Raw genomic sequence first — 17,809 nt, 5'->3', positions numbered from 1 at the left:
GAGAGTACACCTTTTCTTCCACCTGAGATCTGTTGGTGTAATGAACTAGTGAGATTTGACAAAGCATTTGACAAAACAATAACATAAAAAGATACATCCACATGTGTGTTTCAGAGAAAATAGGATAACAAATGACTGTGATGCTGATCTTTATATATCGTCACAGAGACCAATAAGTACAGTATGTGCTGCATAGTTAGTGGGTTTTCCACCGACCTGAATCAGTTTATACCTTCATACCATTTTTTTTTACAATTGAGAGTATGTAGAAACTAAGAAACCAAAAAGCAACCAAAAAGCAATAAATGTTTGAAATTTCCAGTTTCTGCCATTGTGTGTGGGTCGGTTGACAATAGATGTTAACATCTGTAATAAACCACAGAACGTGTGCATGATTGTTTGTTCTTGGTGTACCAACCAAAGCCAGTGTTTACAGCCCTGGTATAGCCTTTGTGTGAGAGCTACCGGATGAGGACACTGCACATGTCGACTTTAAAAGATGATCATGTGGCCAGTTGTGGACCCCCAGGGGTCTGTGGTTTAATGAATTCACTAGTGTAGGCCGGCACAGAGCTGTTTAACAGCTTAACAGATGGATCACTGTTCCTTCCCTGCACTTTAATTAAGGATCAGTATTTAATGCTACTGAAGTCATGGCTACTGACCCCAAAGGCTACAAAAAGATGAGATGATGCTTTTTGAAGCTGAAACTACATGTATGTTGTTTATAAACAACAGTTTATTTATCTTTATTTTTAAAATTGTCAGTGTGCTGTGCTGACGGGATATGTTTTGCGTTGTTTTCTCCCCTTGACTTTTATTCACAGAACAAGCCCAGACCACTCTGAAGTTGGTCCTATTGGGTATCAGCTTCCGTTGAATGGCATAGTAAAATGTTTTGGGACAAAAGCCAAACCAAAGAATCACATTTACATGTTCTTTCACCATTTATTAGTTCACCAAATACAGTGAAAATGGCATCATAATATACAATGACTCATTCTTAGAATGTCATGACATTTTTGTTGCTTTTTTGCTTCATAAAACAATGTTTCATTATTGAAAATATTAAGGTTTCATGCACGACAAACCATATCCAGTTTCTTTAAAATAATGGTACAAAATAATCAAAATTAAAAAACAAAAACTGTAATGTCCAAAATCGGTCAAATAACAACGTTATTTGAGAATACTCGTAAACAGTGCAATATACTCTAAAACTGCCATTTTCTAACAAATTCATCAACGAAGCTCAAGTCACAGTATACGATTTCTTAATAATAGTTTAACATTGATGTGTGCAAAAACCCCAGACACATTCAGTTAGTCTTTAAAAAACGCCCGACCTCTGATATAGAATGAGACCAGTCCACCAAAACCTTCGCTTCGCCTCCATGAAGCCTAGTCTCATTCTGTATATCCTCTCTGAAGTAGAAATATTTTTGTTGATGAATTGTAAGACGATAGACTAGCATATAATTTAAATAACAAATATTTAGATATAAAAATACAAATATGACTTTTGTTAAAAAGAAGCGTGCCAGGGTAAGAGTAGTGGCACCTACATTGGCACCGGAGTGAAAGTTCATGCAAATAGATGGAGAAAAAACGTATAGAAGACAAAAGACGAATATTTGCAAACTTAAAATACCCAAATTATGGAAAGCATAATTTTTTTTCCCATCAATTTCATGACTTTTGTTTAAAACATTTACTATATTCTCCACATCTGTGCTGGCCTCTGTAGATATCGGAGCAGTTGAAAATACAAAAAAAAAAAAAAAGATATGTGCAGGTGTAAATCAGCTACATGAAGGTGCCAAGCCGCACCTTTAACCACTGATGGGTAATGCAAGAAGAAGAAGTAGAAGAAGAAGAAGAAGAAGAAGAATGTAGCCTGTGGTTCAGGTTTATTCTGTGGCCTAATGCTCTTTTAAAGGCCAAGAGCAAACAGGGCTTCTACTACAGAAAATATTAACATTGCACCATCCTCGAATATATGTTTTTACATACAATGGGTCTCCTCTATTTAGCAGGCTGAGAGTTCTGCTTTTGAAAAGCGATAGCAGCAACAGGAATGCATTGGACCAGTGCTGAAAGGACAGCTCCCTTGAATGCACCGCCGCTGACCGAATCAACAAAGCAAAGCCTAAAGGAGGGGGGAGGAAGGGGGACGTCTGAGAGCTTAGCCTACCTACTGTACTGTACAACTTATTGAAATAGGGCTGGGATTTAGCATCAGCCTCCAGTTGCAGTATTTTGTTGCTTACAGCGCTGTTGAAAAGGAAAAAGAGATGGCCGTGAAGTAATGACAAGTTCATCCATCATTAAAGTCAGCAGAGGTTGAGCGGTGTCCGCCATCTCAACATCTTGCTGCGCAGCAGTAGTTCAATTCGGGATTCGCTTGGAGAATTGCCAGCAATCCCATGATAAATCTTGGTCTTTTCCAGAGTCTCTCTCCCTATCGCTTTCTCTTTCTTCACAGCTTTCTTCAACATTTCTCTTCCTCAAGCCTTCTCCATCTGACCCCCCCCCCCCCCCCCCCCCCCGTCTTTGCCTTTTTCTCTCTCTCTCCATTGCCTTTCGTCAGTCACACCATCCTTGCTTCGTGCCGTCGTTTTTTCTCCTGCAATCCTCGAACATGCACAGCCGACAAGTGCTTCAAATCGGTGATCAAAATTAAAAAGTCTGCAAGGCATCGCTCACGTTTAAACGCCGGGTGAAGACTTGTCTGTCATCCCCTGCAGGACCTCGTCTATTCGGTCGTCCTCGATGACCACTGTTGAGAGAAAAGAGGAGAGGACGGTTATTGAGAGCATGGAGGGGAAGATAAATATTTACATTTCTATAATATTCCATTCAACAGTGAGTCCATTGTGTTTCATTGTAAGGTCGGTGGATCCTTATGTAGGGCCTATAGTGGAGGGGACATGGCGCACTAAATAACCAAAGCAAGGAGAGAAAACGTGATTGCAGGGGAATCAATTAATTCATTAACTAAAGCACTATTGCAAATCCCCGACCTCGAGTACGCGCGAGTACGCGTTTTTGGTCAAAACAAGTCATTCCCGATAATGGCGACGAGCAAGGCGTTTTATCCTTAAGGTTTAACTCTATTGTTTTGAGCACAGCATGGGGTGTGTCCTTACGTGACGATCACGTCTCGTGCATGTATGTAAACAGTTTGAATGCGGTCGACAACCATAAACATGCGTAAGTATTTATCCTGTAGTGAATTTCCAAATATCGAAACTGTGTTTATTATACAACATTATGAATTCAAATAAATGATGTGAATTGCAATATCACAAATAACTCACGGTAAGTCCCAAAATACCTTGCCCATTTTTCTATCACATAAATAATTATGTCCATGTATCAGTTAAAGACAACATGCCTCAATCCTTTATTTAACCATCCTTTACCTCGCTTGGCTCTGCCGATCTGTCCAAGCTTTGGGGGTCTTTTCGCCTGCGACGCAGAGAAAAAGGCGCTTGTGTCCTGCAGTCCGCAGCTGTAGGACATCTGGCTGACCTCGCTATCTGCCCCATAGCCGTTCATTTTCCCCTCGTTGTATGGCAGCACCTCGGACATTGTGGCACGACGGAGAAGGATCACCAGCGTAAATACAGAAGTAGACAAAAGTCTTTCCTCAGCGACGTTATCAATAAAGCCGGATTCCCCTTTTTCGTGCAAGCTGCAGCGGTTGTTTTTCTCTCCTGCTCGGATCCTTTCTGAGTGTAACTCGGTTTGGAGGGTTTGAGGTTCGGTTGTTGTTGTGGTCTCTTTGTGGTTTCTGGATGTGTTGCAGCTGCAGGGAGAGACGGCGCGCGAGTGAGAGAGCGAGAGCTGTGTTCCGCTGTGTTGCTGGCTGATGTCTGGTGAGGGAAGTGGGAGATCCCGGGATCATAAAGGAAACCCAGGCAGAACGGTGAAGTCATCCATCCGGGTTTGAAGCGCGCGCGTGTTGTGTGTGCATTATTGTGCGCGCTGGTGCGCGCGTTTGTACGCCAGGGGACCCCGAGCGGTGGAGGAGCAAGAGGGACATCAGCAGGCGAGAGATGCAATTACACAAGTGAAGGACCCTCACTGAGGCAGGTTCGAGGCTCGGAGACGTCGGCTTTTCTTTAGGATATCTGAGGAAGATTCATCATTACATAGACACGTATTGTGTGTCTGTTCAAATGAATAGATACATTAGCATTATGTGTAGCATATAATAGCCCCATTAAAGGGTATATTTCACTCCACAATATAATAAAAGTGTATTAAGGTTTAAAGGGAACTTCATAATGGATGATTACTTCCTTCTCTGTGCTTCTTAGAGCATGAAGTAGAGCATGAGTCATAACAATTATCATGTACTTACCTCAGCATTTCTTTATTTTATGTCACTTTATACTTTTACATTACTAAATTTCTAAATATTTCACTTTTTACCCACTTATCTGACAGCTGTAGATTTATAATAAATATTGAAAATACTGTAAACAATATAATGCTTTGAGAAGTGTTTGTATTCCTCGATACTTGTGTTTTCACAGCATTACTTAAGTAAAATGTTTAATGTGGGACTTTGTGTTTCTGTTCACCATTGTTAATAGTGCAGCATGCTGATGTAGGCTATAACAGAGACTGGGACAAAGACATTCAAAGGGCACTCTGATTATGCGCATGCTGTAGTGAAAGCCAGTTTACAGTTAGTGTCTGGATGAGCTTTCTGGACTCAAATAACCCAGATGATGTCATCTTTGGGATACAAGACTGTAAAATGAAGCATGGAGCCTAATAGATGCAGGCATTTACCAGGCAGAAAGATTCTTACAAAAAATACAAATTGTTTCATTCATGGAAATCCAAGGTTTTTGGAGCTTCACCCATTGAAATACTAAATCACTGGTGTGCCCCTTTAAGGGCCAGATCTTAACATAAGCTAGATCTATACATTATGATCTGTTGTATATAAAAACAAGCATGACAAATAAACATGATGACATTTTATACATTATAGACTTTCTACGAGAAATGGACACAATAAAAAATTAAAAAAGAAAGACAGAATTATATAATATGATCCTGGTTATGTGTCAGCAGCGAATATGTGAACGGCTCTATTCAGCACCATGGACAGAGCCAGTGTGATTTATACACGAGCTGCATTTGAAATTACGTCATTCTTCCTTGCCTTCTTTTTGTTGCAGTCTGTGTTACAACATCCGTCCTTGTAGCATATGGTGTCTCATAAAAACTAAAATAATGAGCTGACAGAAAGCCTATTTCTGGAGCAAACCTGTTTAACAACTCGGGCCAGCTGACCCATCTATAAACATGTTATAACCTTTCCATCGAAACAGCGTGTTCCTCTGTTTTAGCAGCCAGTCTGCATGGCGGACCGGTGAAAGTGACCAGCTGACACTCTTTGAGATCAGTGTTGTTGGAAAGGCTCTTGGATCTCCTACGGGGGATAAGATGTGTGGCGACTACAGAGTCAAAGCAAAGCCTGCTGGCTTGCCTCCCACAGAAACATGGCCCATATAACCCCCCGTGTTACTGATATAAGTGCCGAGAGCATTTATGTTAACCACCAGTTTAGAAAACATTGGCTGCATGTTATGTTTGGAGACAGGTTCAACCCAAAACGTCTATTTTCAGGCATTACAAAAAGCAGTCACAGAACTAATTATATTCATCCAATTCAGTTTTTTTCCCCTCATGGATCCACACTCGATGTATAAGGCTATATAGTGCATCAGAGCTCATAAATCTGCCAATCTATCTAAATGTAATTCCCCAGAGGTTTGACTCACAAAGCTCCTCCTGCCCAATAAACTGCAGCCTCCAGCTGTCACAAGCAGAGCAGTTAATTCATGCACTGATTTCACACCATGTCATCAGTCGGCGACCTGCTGCCCCACATGGCACCAGGTGCAGATTCATGTTCATTATTTAGGGAAAAACATGCTTGTGTTATACCAACTGGAAGCCCTTTCTTTCATACCCCTTCCCCTAATAAAGCGCCGCCTCGATCATAATGTTGAACCCAGCGCGTTAAGTGCAACGGCTCCTCGTTTGGCCTGCCTCTGTTTAGTTCAATTGATCTTTCTCAGTCCACATGGTGTGATATCTTCTCCTCTGTCCCCTTCTTTCTCTTTCTCCATCTCTGCCTCTTTAGCAGACAGCATTCTGGCTCACTCAATCAATCCCGTCATCTCTGATAGGGGCACCCACCCTTAAGAAATATGTGTGTGTGTGTGTGTGTGTGTGTGTGTGTGTGTGTGTGTGTGTGTGTGTGTGTGCTCTTGAAACGCTGCCGCCAATTATAAATGAATCACTATGCTGAGTCACTCACTCTCCACATCTCTCCCCTTGAGCAGACCATGGTGCTGCTGAACACACACACACACACACACACACACACACACACACACACACTGTATATACACACTATGTTCCTCCTTGAGGCATACTAGCTGAGGAAAAAAAACCCAATAACAAGCAGAGAGCTAAGAGCCCGGATCAATTCCCTGCGTATCTCTTAGGATTTGTCTGTGTGTGTGTTTATGTGCCTGTGTGCAGGTGTATATTTTAGAAAAACTAAAAATGCAAGTGAAAGGACAAAGAGAAAGAGGAGAGGCACACAACATCTGCATTCATGGACCAAATAAAAGTATCATGTATGTCTGCTTTCCTTGTCATGAAGATTAATGCTGTTTGTTCTTAAGCATGAAATCCTTCAATAGATGGTGGGAACATTGGCAGAGCTCCTGCTTTGGATCAGTTAGCACACAGCTGAGATAGATATGCTCACAGCTGTAGCCTGCAGCATGCTGAAGCTTCACCGAGACCTCCCACACCTCCGGCACATAGAGAACCAAGCTGGGATCAAAGGTGAATGTTTTATGTTGTTGGTGACGTCCTTGATTTTATAGTCCTTCTATAGGAGGAGACTCTTGCAGGTACATACAATTTTGTAACATCAACTAACAACTAAGGAATAAAACAGTTGTTAACATTTTCAAGAATTGATTTTATGTTGAGAGAAAATGACGTTTAATCATATATTCACTAAATTGGACATCATGCATCACTGGCTATATTTCAACTACACTTAATAGGCTATTACTGCAACCTTGTTGTACTTGAAAATACATAATCTGCAGAACATTTGTTTGGGCTGTAAATCAATTGATTTGTGTAGAATGCAACTTGCAGGTTTTGTAACAAAACTATATTTTTCTGTAATTATTATTAGTTATTAGGCTCAGAATTCAGGAACCAAAAGCTAGACATGCAGTGCATTGAACATTGAGCTATTAGCCGAGAAATTGTTAAAACATGAGAACACACCTGTAGCCAGAAATACGACTCTGAATACATGTTAGTGGTGCGCCGTGTCCGTTTTGGATGCGTGTCCCAGGTTGGAAACCACTGCTGTGGCAGTATACTGTAGCCATGCAGTTTGGGTTGTATGAGCTCAGGTTTTGAGATATCCTCTTCAGAAATTTCTGCTCCCATCTCAACTCAATTTAGTTGAGTAAACTTGTGTTTGTTGATATAAAAAATGAACAGCAGCATCCCTTTGCTGATTGAATTTCCCACTTGTTAATGTCTTCATAATCCACAAACCTCACTGTCACTGAAATTACTTTCAACTGAGGAAATCGTCCCAATGAAAATTATTGACAGTATGTTATATGGATTAGAGTAAATTTGAATGCTGTGGGCACCACAATCAAAACTCCATCCACCCCCGTTGTACTGTCATGGCAGAAGAAAATATAGAGAAGGCTTTCCTAAAACCTGAGCATGACAGAATCAAAACTACCTGCATGGCTACCAGTAGAAATAAGTGAGAAAATGTACCTTTTTCCAATTGTGGGGATCTTTGTCCATTGATGTAGTAAGAACTGGGGTTTGGGTGAATGAGCTTTGTAAAAACGGTGCACTCTGCTCAAACTCAAAGGCCAAACAGAAACATCTTTAAAACTGACCAGTGTATATTTCCCTATAGGATACAATCCCTCTCTGCCTTTCCTCAGGGAAGAAGCGCTTGGTTTGTTTATGAGAGAAGAAGCACTGCAGTCACACTACTGTCACAAAGTAGGTCACTTATCCCACGTTTCACTGCATGCCCAAAGCAGATGGGTGACAGCGGTAATTGGCATCAGGGACTACAGCACGCTGTGATGGCTCTCTCTCCTGAGATACCGCATCTCTACCTTTCCTCCTGCTGTCTGTTGAGTGTCTGCTAATGCCAAAGTCAAAAAAAGACCCCTCCACCCCACTGCTCCCTGTCAGGAGCTCAAGTACATAAGGTCATGGTGTGTCAGGATTTATCAAAACTTTTTCTTTCGATCCGGAACTAGCTATGCCTTTTTCTTTTTACACTGTTGTTTGTTGAATACAGCATTCATCTCCATCTGCTGTAGTTTTGCTGGGCTATTTCTGGATGCAAGAATTCAACAAACAAAATAAATCTTACTAATTTAATCAATGAATTCACACCAAAAACAGAACAATACCACATTTGTATATATTGTACCACAAAAACGAATTTGATTGATGATACTATTGCAGGAGACCACGATGGAAATAAGTCTTGGACTTTGTTGTGTAATCCCCGACAATTTCTTATACACTTGTATTTCGACTACTGTATTTGGAATTTTATTTTTACAAATAATTTAATTTAATTAACTTAAATAAATGGCTTCATCTGAATACATGATTATAAACAAGACTAAATAGTCTGCAGCAAGGCTAGCAGCTCTGTGAGGCTGTAGCCTACTTAAGCATACAGCTAATCAATGCTTTCAGCCAAATGTAGTTTGCTAACACTCTCATGATGACATGGTAAACATGTTTAGCAGGTATGTTTTCCATGCTCACCACTTTAGCATGTTAACATGGTAAAATTAACACAAAGTGCAGCTGAGGCTGAGAGGAAAGTCATTCATTTAGCTGGTATTTGAAGATAAATAATATCAAAGTTTTGGACAAATTACAATTTTGACTTGATGATGGCACCAGTTGAAAAGTCAGGGGATCAGCAAAGTTACTACAATTCATCATGAGGGGGGCATGAATGTGTGCATCACATTTTACGGCAATCCATACAATAGTTGTCGAGGAGTTTCACTCAAAATCACAAATATGAGCAAACCGGTACTCCTAATAAATAAGGTTTTACCTAACTTAACCACCAATGCCTGCACCCTCATCACCACCAATAAGGGTCAACACGTATGAAGCTCAGACAATTAGAGAATAATCATATCATCTGAAGTGTCGGTCAGCTATCAGAACGGATTAAACGGGATATCACAGCGGACATTAATTGCATGTGACTTGTTAATCATCAACTGGAGCCAGTGTCTTCCTTCACTGTCAGCTGGTACAGTGTGTATTTCAGTACCTTAAGTGAAGGTATACTGTACTGTGCCACCTAGTGGTGGCACCAATCTTTTATTATACTTTAAATATACTGAAATAGGCTCAAATTAACAGTGAGGGAAAAAAGAATACCGTAATCATATTTCAAAGCTTTAATTTATTTTTGAACTGTTCATACATTACGGGAGAGGTTCTCAAACCTATTACTCAAAGGTTTTTATTCGTCAGAGGTGCGGAACAATTGGCAATAACAAAATAACATCATAATGTATTTAATTCATAGTAGAATAGAAATGGGTATTTTTAATTTTTTTATTTTTAGCATTACTACTACTCTTATTGATACTCCTGTTTGGTTCTTTATCGATACTCTCATCTGATCTTTTTTCATAATTGAATAATTGCTTTTTTTATTTAGACTTATTATTTAAACCACGAATCAATTCAGATCAGGAATTCATCTATATTTTAGATACAACTAAATGTTTTTAGGGCAGCAACAGAAGCCTAATGTTGACAACCGCAAAGTCACTATAAACTCAATTATATCTCACTGAAGACAAATCTAAAATGTTGTTAAAAACATAATATTCCTGAATGCAGTTTATAAAAAATGTAGAACAAAGACAACAACTTACCAAATTTTAACATACATGTGAAACTACGATAAACAGTTTGACTACATGCAGACAGCTTTTGTTTAGCTTTTTTTTTGGAACAATTTTGTTAGAAACTGCAGGCTTTCTGCCCTCCTCTCCACTAGAGGCACTAAGTGGTGTTTCACTACACTGGTACTACCTCCCAATTTATAAACCTTATTCACCTAGATGGAGTTTTTGTTGGCGTTTCTTTTGTGTCTTTTGAATTACTTTAGCAATTAGCAATTTATTTCTATTATTAGGTTTATACGTATTTGAGATGATTAACGTATCATATTTCATCTAATTAGTTTTGAAATATGATGAAGTAGTAGTTAAGTTAAGGTAATAATTATATTTATAGACAATATTTATGTTATTTTAATGTTCTTTAATTTGGCATGATTTAAAGGCCTACTTTATGATTTGAGCAAGTTGTTGTAATCTCTTTCTTTCTTTGTTTAGAACCGTGGCAATCATCAGCAATCAACTTTAAATAACTTCCTGGTTAAATAATCAGCACAAGTGATTGTAGCCTTGTTTCCTGGTGGTTTGTGGCTCCAGTTAGAACATTAAATCCTCAACAAATTTGCTATTAGCCGAGCTGGCATGCTGTGCTTCAACATCGCGGCTGTGAGACTGCGGACAGAGCAGATTAAAATAACGGGTGTATTGATAAAGTATTGGCTTTTTACTCACAAAGGTTTTATTGCATTACAGTAACTGTCGTTAACTCCAGTAATCTTTAACTATCTGCTGTAAGATGACTTTGCTCAGTGTGTGTTTGTGTGTGTGGAGGAGCGACACAGAGAGCAGATGATCACTGGTCGTGATTATAAATCACACCAAAACATTAAAAAGTACAGATAAAACGTCTGAGATTATCAATATTACATTTTTTAATAATTTGGCACCGGTGCACATTTATGTGGTTTCGGTACCCATCACGAGATGTGAGCTGGGTCCAGATTGACTTGCCTTTCGGTCCGGATGTATTACAGCATTTTAGTAGCATGCACTCTCTCCAAAGGCCCGTGTGAGATTATTCACTCTTTTGCTGTTCTGTCTTTGCATTCTCCCAATAATTCAATTAAACCAATCAAATGCTACTGGTTTCCCCCCCGCGTGCCCTCAGAGGTCTGCGAGTGCTACAGTAATAGTCTGTTCCTCGAGAGCCACAGCTGCTGTTCTGCTGAGAGAGCTCATGAAAATTGTGTACAAGTGAACCCTTATGACCATTGAGGTAGCTTCACGAGATCCTGTGTCTCCCACCTGCTTCTTTTTCACGCCTACTCAGCCTTATCCCCCCCCCCCCCCCCACACACACACACACACATGCACGCACACACCTACAAGTTTTTCCCTTTCTGTTCAAAAGAAAAGATCTGCCATTCTCCCCATCCACTGATTGCTTGTTAGAGATGACAGAAATAGTAAGCGTGATGATTCACTGCACCCAAGTCTTTTCTGACACCAGGTGCTGTCAACAAGCATTTGTGCCATTGGAAAAATAAAAAGACCCATCATGAATTCACATCGTCTTGAGAGTTCTGTGAAACGCATATATGTCTATTCAGACAAACTCATTTCCTAACTTCATGTTTAAGGGGAGCAGCAGTCATTTTATGTAACAGCTGCAGCTCAGATGTCGGTGGATCATTATTAAGAGACGCCAAATCTTGAATCATTAAAGATCTGTACATATAGACTGAGCATAATGCAGTATTTCATAGTAGCTGCACACAGATCTGTATACTAAGACTTTACAAGAAAGTCAACATTTTGCACACTCTCGCCTGTTTGTAGTGCGTTAGCTAACACTAATACTTTGTATTAGCAATATTGTTTCTTTGCTACAAGAACTTCCTGTGACTCAAATGTGTAGCTGAATGTGGTTAAAACAAAAGCATAGCTCTTTCTGACCAGGCTTAGGTTATTCAGTTCAGTTCAACTGTCAAATATATCAGCTACACTACAGATATAGATCAACATATTCATTTGTTGTTTCCAGCTGATGAATGTAACCCCAATGTTCACTCTCTTGAAGCTCAGTTTTTGGTCTCCACTAACTCCTGAGGGGAAAATAAATGCACAACTTTATTCTTTATTTTAAAATTCAGATTTGTGTTCTGCCACATATTTATTTAATAATGCCTCGTTGCAAAACAATTTATCAGGGAATGTGCTAAAGTTCACATCACGGAGAATATGTGCAATGTACAGAGATGATATACATCTCTGAATGTAGGTTTTATATGTTGAAACCGGTTCATGAAACTTTGAGACATTGATCATAATTTTTGTTTTAATGTTATTGTTCTAGAAAGTTATTTTTGGTTATTTTGTAGAAATGAATTTAGTGTCATGACTTAAAGTTTTTTTGGTACTTCTTATCGTACTTTATACAAATTAATCATCAGAACTTTATTCTGAGTTAAATAATTACAGCTCTTACAGAAAAATGATAAGTGAGAACCGGAACACACCATAGAAAAGCCTTAATTAACTACCATCACAGTAGAAGTCCCACAGACTCACAAAGGGTCAAGCCTTCTAACTGAGGTATAGACTCAGCCGACTGTTGGGGGGGACCTGATCTTCAGTCAACTTATTTTTATTTTTTTTGGTCCAGTTGACTCTTCTTCTCCTGGAACCAGCGCCTCCACGTATATTTTGGGCTGCAGGTCCCGTGGGCTTCTGTTTGATGAGAGCACGCAACACATTAGCTCCAATGATGGTGGTTTTCTCAAGACCCGACACAACCAGCATTGGCACATTGAGTTGTTGCTCTTCCAATGTGTCCACATTAAGTTTGGCTTGGATCCACCCGATTACACGGGACATCAGCTGTAAATGGAATCGACCCTTGGCCGCGATATAGCTCTACGAGAGGTCTAACTTCATTAGGGATGTGCTTTTCTGTCATATCCACTTGAGTGATGCTTTTGTCAACATATGGCTCAACTACGGGAGCAATTTTGGGGTTAAGTGTCTTACTCAAGGACACATCGACATGCGACTAGCAGAGCCGGAGCCAGGGATTGAACCGCCAACCCTCTGATTGAAAGACAGCCCTGCTATCCACTTAGCCACAGTCACCCCCAGTTCCACCGCAGAGCCGTGCTCACTTGCTCTCCCACTAGGGTGTCAAAGTCCGTATTGCTCAAAAAGTACTGTGAGCCATTTGAAGGGGGTCGGAGATTCAGAGTCCCGTCCATTTCCAGTATCAACTCACCCACGCCGGTAAGAGTTGTGCCCACCTCCCGCCGTTTACCCGCGCTTCATTGAATTTCTTCACTTTGACATTCAGAGCACTGGGCAGAAATCACATCGCGTCAACACCCCCCGTGGGCCTTCGCGATGCTTTGTTTTAATTAAACAGTCGGATTCCCCTGGTCCCTGGTCCGATTCCCCAATCATTAAGAGACGTCAAATCTTGAACCATTAAAGATCTGTACATACAAACTAAGCACGATGCAGTATTTCATGGTAGCTGCATACATATCTGTACAGTAAGAAAGTTCTATTACCACTGTGAGGGAATTAGCTCATTTATACATCGTTATAGTGATAGTAAGTGAAATACACAACACAAATAATTCAAAGAGTGATGCTTTATTGAATTTGTTTCAACAAGTCAAAATTTGACCCACTTTCGCCAGTCCGTCGTGCATTAATTAACACTTAAGCCTCGTCTTGGCAATAAGTGTATCTTTGCTTCAATAACTTCCAGAGAGAACATTTGACTGAAAGTGGATGAAACAAAAGCGTAGCTTACTCTGACCAGGCTTAAGTTATTTAGATTCATACACTTCAGTCTTCATAGCAGCAGCCACATACATGACCAGAATAAGGCACAGAACAGACATGTAGAGGAGAGTGAACATTTCTGCAACATTTTCAACTACACCTTTATTTCTCATATACAATTACAGATAAAATACCTCACTGAAACGCTGCAGTGGACAAAGTGTTTGCACAATATTTTAAAAAACTTCATTGTGTTTTTTTTTTTTTTTTTTTTTTTTTACAGTAATCATTTTTTCAAAAAGTTACCTTTGGCCTTTTTAAGGTTTAAGTGCAGCACTTTAGACCTTTGAGGTGTAAAGTGCAGTACAGTTTGTGTCGTGGTGACGCTCCACTGAGGTCATGTGATCACACTGGTGCCTCAGACATGGTAAAGAGGCACCACTCGCGTGATGCTTTGTCTACATATGGGGCATCGGCGGTGTGGAAAAGCCTGGTAGCAGCTGTGGCAGCAGCACACATGCCCACAGTCCAACAGAATACAGTTACGTGGCTGATTGAGGCAAATCACACAGGCATTTTCTATGTGTTCCTCATCTTGAGGAGTCTCAGGGCCCGATCCTGAAGCACGTGCTCTCGGGCCTTCATTTTGCAGTCTCTCAAATTCCCTCCTCTCCTGCTCCCTCTCCCAGCCAACTTTTAGGTGATAGTAGTAGCGTCGGCCGACCCAGAGGAGTACTGCTGCCCCTGCCAAAGCAGAGGCGATGGCCAGCGCCTTCCACCGCAGAGCCGTGCTCACTTGCTCTCCCACCAGGGTGTCAAAGTCCGTATTGCTCAAAAAGTACTGTGAGCCATTTGAAGGGGGTCGGAGATTCAGAGTCCCGTCCATTTCCAGTATCAACTCACCCACGCCGGTAAGAGTTGTGCCCACCTGGAGAAAGAGGGGAATATTCGTGAAATGTATCATTAAGATCCGTTTTTGTTCATATCTGCCCTTGTGATTAGCAATCAAAGTTATAGATACGAGTTATAGATGTTAACAACGTTAGTATCTCATCTAACAACTTACTTTGAGCATTTCCTCGGTCTCCAGTTGCCCTTTAAGCTTCTCCCCGCTGAGGTATTGTCCTATGATGTCACCCAAGCCGTAGTTGACTTGGTGGAACTTCTCGTGTGTAGTCTCCATGTAGAGTCCGGAGGCCTGCAGTGGGCACAGGACTCTGACGGTGGTCTCATTTGATCCCACTAACACAAAGGGCACTGCATTCACTCTGTGGTGCAAGACTCGTTCACTGTCCGTCCTGCAACATGTAGAGGGAGGAACATGAGGTCTTTTTAGTCTACGCATATGATGACAAAGACAAAATATCATATACATTGGAAATTTGGGGTTGCCTCATTGTAACATAAATATACAAACAATTGGAGGAAACTAAGTGGCATCATTTGAATATTATCAGATCCAAACAGAAGAGTCCAAAGCCAAGTCATCTTATATGGGATAACCATAGAAGCTCAGATATTTCTGAGAGCTCCAAAATATCCAGCTTACGAAAGTGCCAAAAAAGGCAAAAAATATATCCCTCCCTACTACTCTCCTGCACATCTCTTCATATTTAAATACACTTGTCACTTTTACATTACACTTGTTTACAGTCCTGTTATCTGTTTGTCATGCACTTTATTTTATATTCTTTTAAATTCTATTGTAAATTTTAATATGTTTCTATTTCTTGCACTGTTGATTATTGTTCAATGTTATTGTCTAATGTTATGCACCACCTGCCATGACAAATTCCTTGTATGTTACATACATTGGCAATAAACGATTCTGATTCTGGTATGGATACCTCATATTGGCCAGCACTCAGTAAAAACACAAACACATAATTAAGAGCAAAAATATCACATATTTTCATGATTCAGCAATCTGATTTTGTGGGGTATCCTGATAGCCACATGTTATTAAGTAACTAGTCTAAAAATCGGATCAACACAAAAGAAAAAAATAAGCAAATATAACTTTTAGAGATCCCTGTTTACATTTTTTTTGCCGATCATTGAAGATCCAAATCGGCAGATACAGATACCTTTGTTTGATTACCTTTGCAGCTGGTCTACGAGGCTCCAGACTATGTTTTTTTGCCACCGCCCCCAAAAATCATTTCAACTGCTCTGAAGTCAGTTTAAACCATCAAAAATGTTACATGTTATCCATTTACTTTGTTATAGTAATTTATAATGTTTTTTGTTCTTCATAACAACTTACAATTCAAATGATGAGGAAATAAAAGATTGTATTTTTATTAATTAAAACTAATTCTGTCATTCGTAGTTTTAATGATGTATTATAAGCTGCTTAGAGCGAGTGTTAGGAAGTTAAACAGCTCATAATTCATCTTTAATATCTATTTATATTGTTGTGAAAACGTCTCCTTCAAACAACTGGATTTATTCAAGTTTCTCAGCAACACTACATTTTACGAGATCACATGTGAACACATCATGATGACGTTATAATTTACCTTCGTCCAGTACTCATTTTCACTGAACCGAGCCTGAACGCATCATAATCTAACTGAGCGGAACCTTCGTTCTCATCTTGTAAATTTAAACACAGATTAGCTGTTTACTATGTAACATTATCAAAGATCTGAGACTAGAAAAGCATGAATGACGATGTCCTGATCGCATATTTTACAGATTATTGGCAGCTGACGATCGTCAATTAAACTTTATTTCACACTGTGATAGTTAACATTAAACTGTCCACTATCACGTAAAGGTAAAGAGGAAGTATCACGTATGCTATCATAACAATGCTAGGTATTTTTGTCTTGATAGATTTCTCACCAAGTGCGTGATAAGCTGTTCCACACTAGCTTGTGTTCTCTCAACAGGAATTTCTGCAACACTCCGACAAATTCTTTTTGGAAGTGGCTTGTCAGAGGCTCACCTGCTGGTTGCACAGCACCTACAGTATGCATATACACATGATAGATAATAAGAGACAAGGGCATTATACACATTTTTCAGTGTAAAAAAATCTGTGACACCCAGTTTACCTTCAATGACAGCATACTGTAGACACGCTCCTGGAGTAACTTTCAAGATGTCTTTGAGTTTTCCATCTATGGTGAAGTGTGGAGCATCCTGAGAACATAACACACATGTACACGCTGTATATGTAGTACACATACTGTCGTGACAGAAAGAGGATTTCAAGCAGTGTGTGAAAGCTAAAGATTGTTTACATGGTTTCACAACTAATCCCATTCCTCCCGATGGCTTGAACAGCATGAAAACACAAAATTACACTTTCAAAATAAAACAATAAAAACGTATGTAAGATCATATTGATTACACATGAAAGACAACTTACATCAAGTTTATCTAGTGTCGTCCGGCTCTTCCTATAGAGATAGTAACAGATGCCTGAGAGGGCAAGGCTGGCCCCAAGACACACTGCCTCTGTAACCTCCATAGGAAATCCATCCATTCCCTCTGAGCCTCCTGTCGCTGCAAACCTGTACGAAGGTAAAAAAGAAAAGAAAAAAGGATGGTCTTATGTCCTATTAATGACAAAAAAGTGCATGTTGCTGCGCATTTTTAAAAGGGATGTTACGCTAACTAGCTTGGTATTTGCAGCAGTCCCAAAGTAAAGTCAACGATACTGCCTTTGTTAAAAGTGCCATTAAAACATGGCACATTGTATATCATGTGAGCGTACCGCTTGTCACATAGAGTATTTCAGTGAGAATATGAATTAAAATATTGGTTAGCTAAAGTTAGCTGCTAGCAACTAACGCTACAATGAGACAGGGGAAGAAGTAGTGACCTCGAACCACTTTTTATGACAACATTAGCGTTATTCAACCATGTGAGCAACAGTACATGGTGTACGATTAATTATAAATTAGTTGTTGTACCTCAGAGAAACCAAGCTGCTCTCAAGTTGACATATTCGGTTGACCGGTGTTGTTGCCCATGTCACGTGACATAGATGATGACGTTGCAGGACTACGTATTAC

The 17,809-nt window shown here is 39.9% G+C and overlaps 2 protein-coding genes across 2 annotated transcripts; both read right to left on the bottom strand.

Moving 5' to 3' along the window:
* Window positions 1-2,576: 2,576 nt before the first annotated feature.
* camk2n2a (calcium/calmodulin-dependent protein kinase II inhibitor 2a) lies at window positions 2,577-3,854 on the bottom strand. Its single transcript, XM_076098601.1, has 2 exons — window positions 3,426-3,854; window positions 2,577-2,779 (listed from the first exon to the last, which is right to left on the bottom strand). The coding sequence occupies exons 1-2, from the start codon at window positions 3,592-3,594 to the stop codon at window positions 2,709-2,711; spliced, it is 240 nt and encodes a 79-aa protein (XP_075954716.1). The 5' UTR covers window positions 3,595-3,854; the 3' UTR covers window positions 2,577-2,708.
* A 10,063-nt stretch (window positions 3,855-13,917) lies between these two features.
* mul2 (mitochondrial E3 ubiquitin protein ligase 2) lies at window positions 13,918-17,807 on the bottom strand. The gene is made up of 6 exons (XM_076097711.1): window positions 17,708-17,807; window positions 17,161-17,305; window positions 16,844-16,931; window positions 16,632-16,752; window positions 14,848-15,079; window positions 13,918-14,709 (listed from the first exon to the last, which is right to left on the bottom strand). Exons 2-6 carry the CDS (start codon window positions 17,275-17,277, stop codon window positions 14,200-14,202), a joined length of 1,068 nt encoding a protein of 355 aa, XP_075953826.1. The 5' UTR covers window positions 17,278-17,305; window positions 17,708-17,807; the 3' UTR covers window positions 13,918-14,199.
* Between the last annotated feature and the right edge of the window lie 2 nt (window positions 17,808-17,809).

Source organism: Anarhichas minor, unplaced genomic scaffold (assembly GCF_050575085.1).
Source record: "Anarhichas minor isolate MPS153535 unplaced genomic scaffold, ASM5057508v1 ptg000024l, whole genome shotgun sequence".
In the NCBI taxonomy this organism is placed as follows: domain Eukaryota; kingdom Metazoa; phylum Chordata; class Actinopteri; order Perciformes; family Anarhichadidae; genus Anarhichas; species Anarhichas minor.
This window is presented reverse-complemented; position numbering and strand designations above follow the sequence as displayed.

Coding starts and splice junctions, on each gene's coding strand:
- camk2n2a (XM_076098601.1), bottom strand. CDS start 3,594: ATGTCCGAGGTGCTGCCATACAACGAGGGGAAAATGAACGGCTATGGG. Junction 2,780..3,425: donor GATCGGCAGAGCCAAGCGAG/GTAAAGGATGGT, acceptor TTCTCTCAACAG/TGGTCATCGAGGACGACCGA.
- mul2 (XM_076097711.1), bottom strand. CDS start 17,277: ATGGATGGATTTCCTATGGAGGTTACAGAGGCAGTGTGTCTTGGGGCC. Junction 16,932..17,160: donor CGACACTAGATAAACTTGAT/GTAAGTTGTCTT, acceptor TTATGTTCTCAG/GATGCTCCACACTTCACCAT. Junction 16,753..16,843: donor ACAGTATGCTGTCATTGAAG/GTAAACTGGGTG, acceptor TGCATACTGTAG/GTGCTGTGCAACCAGCAGGT.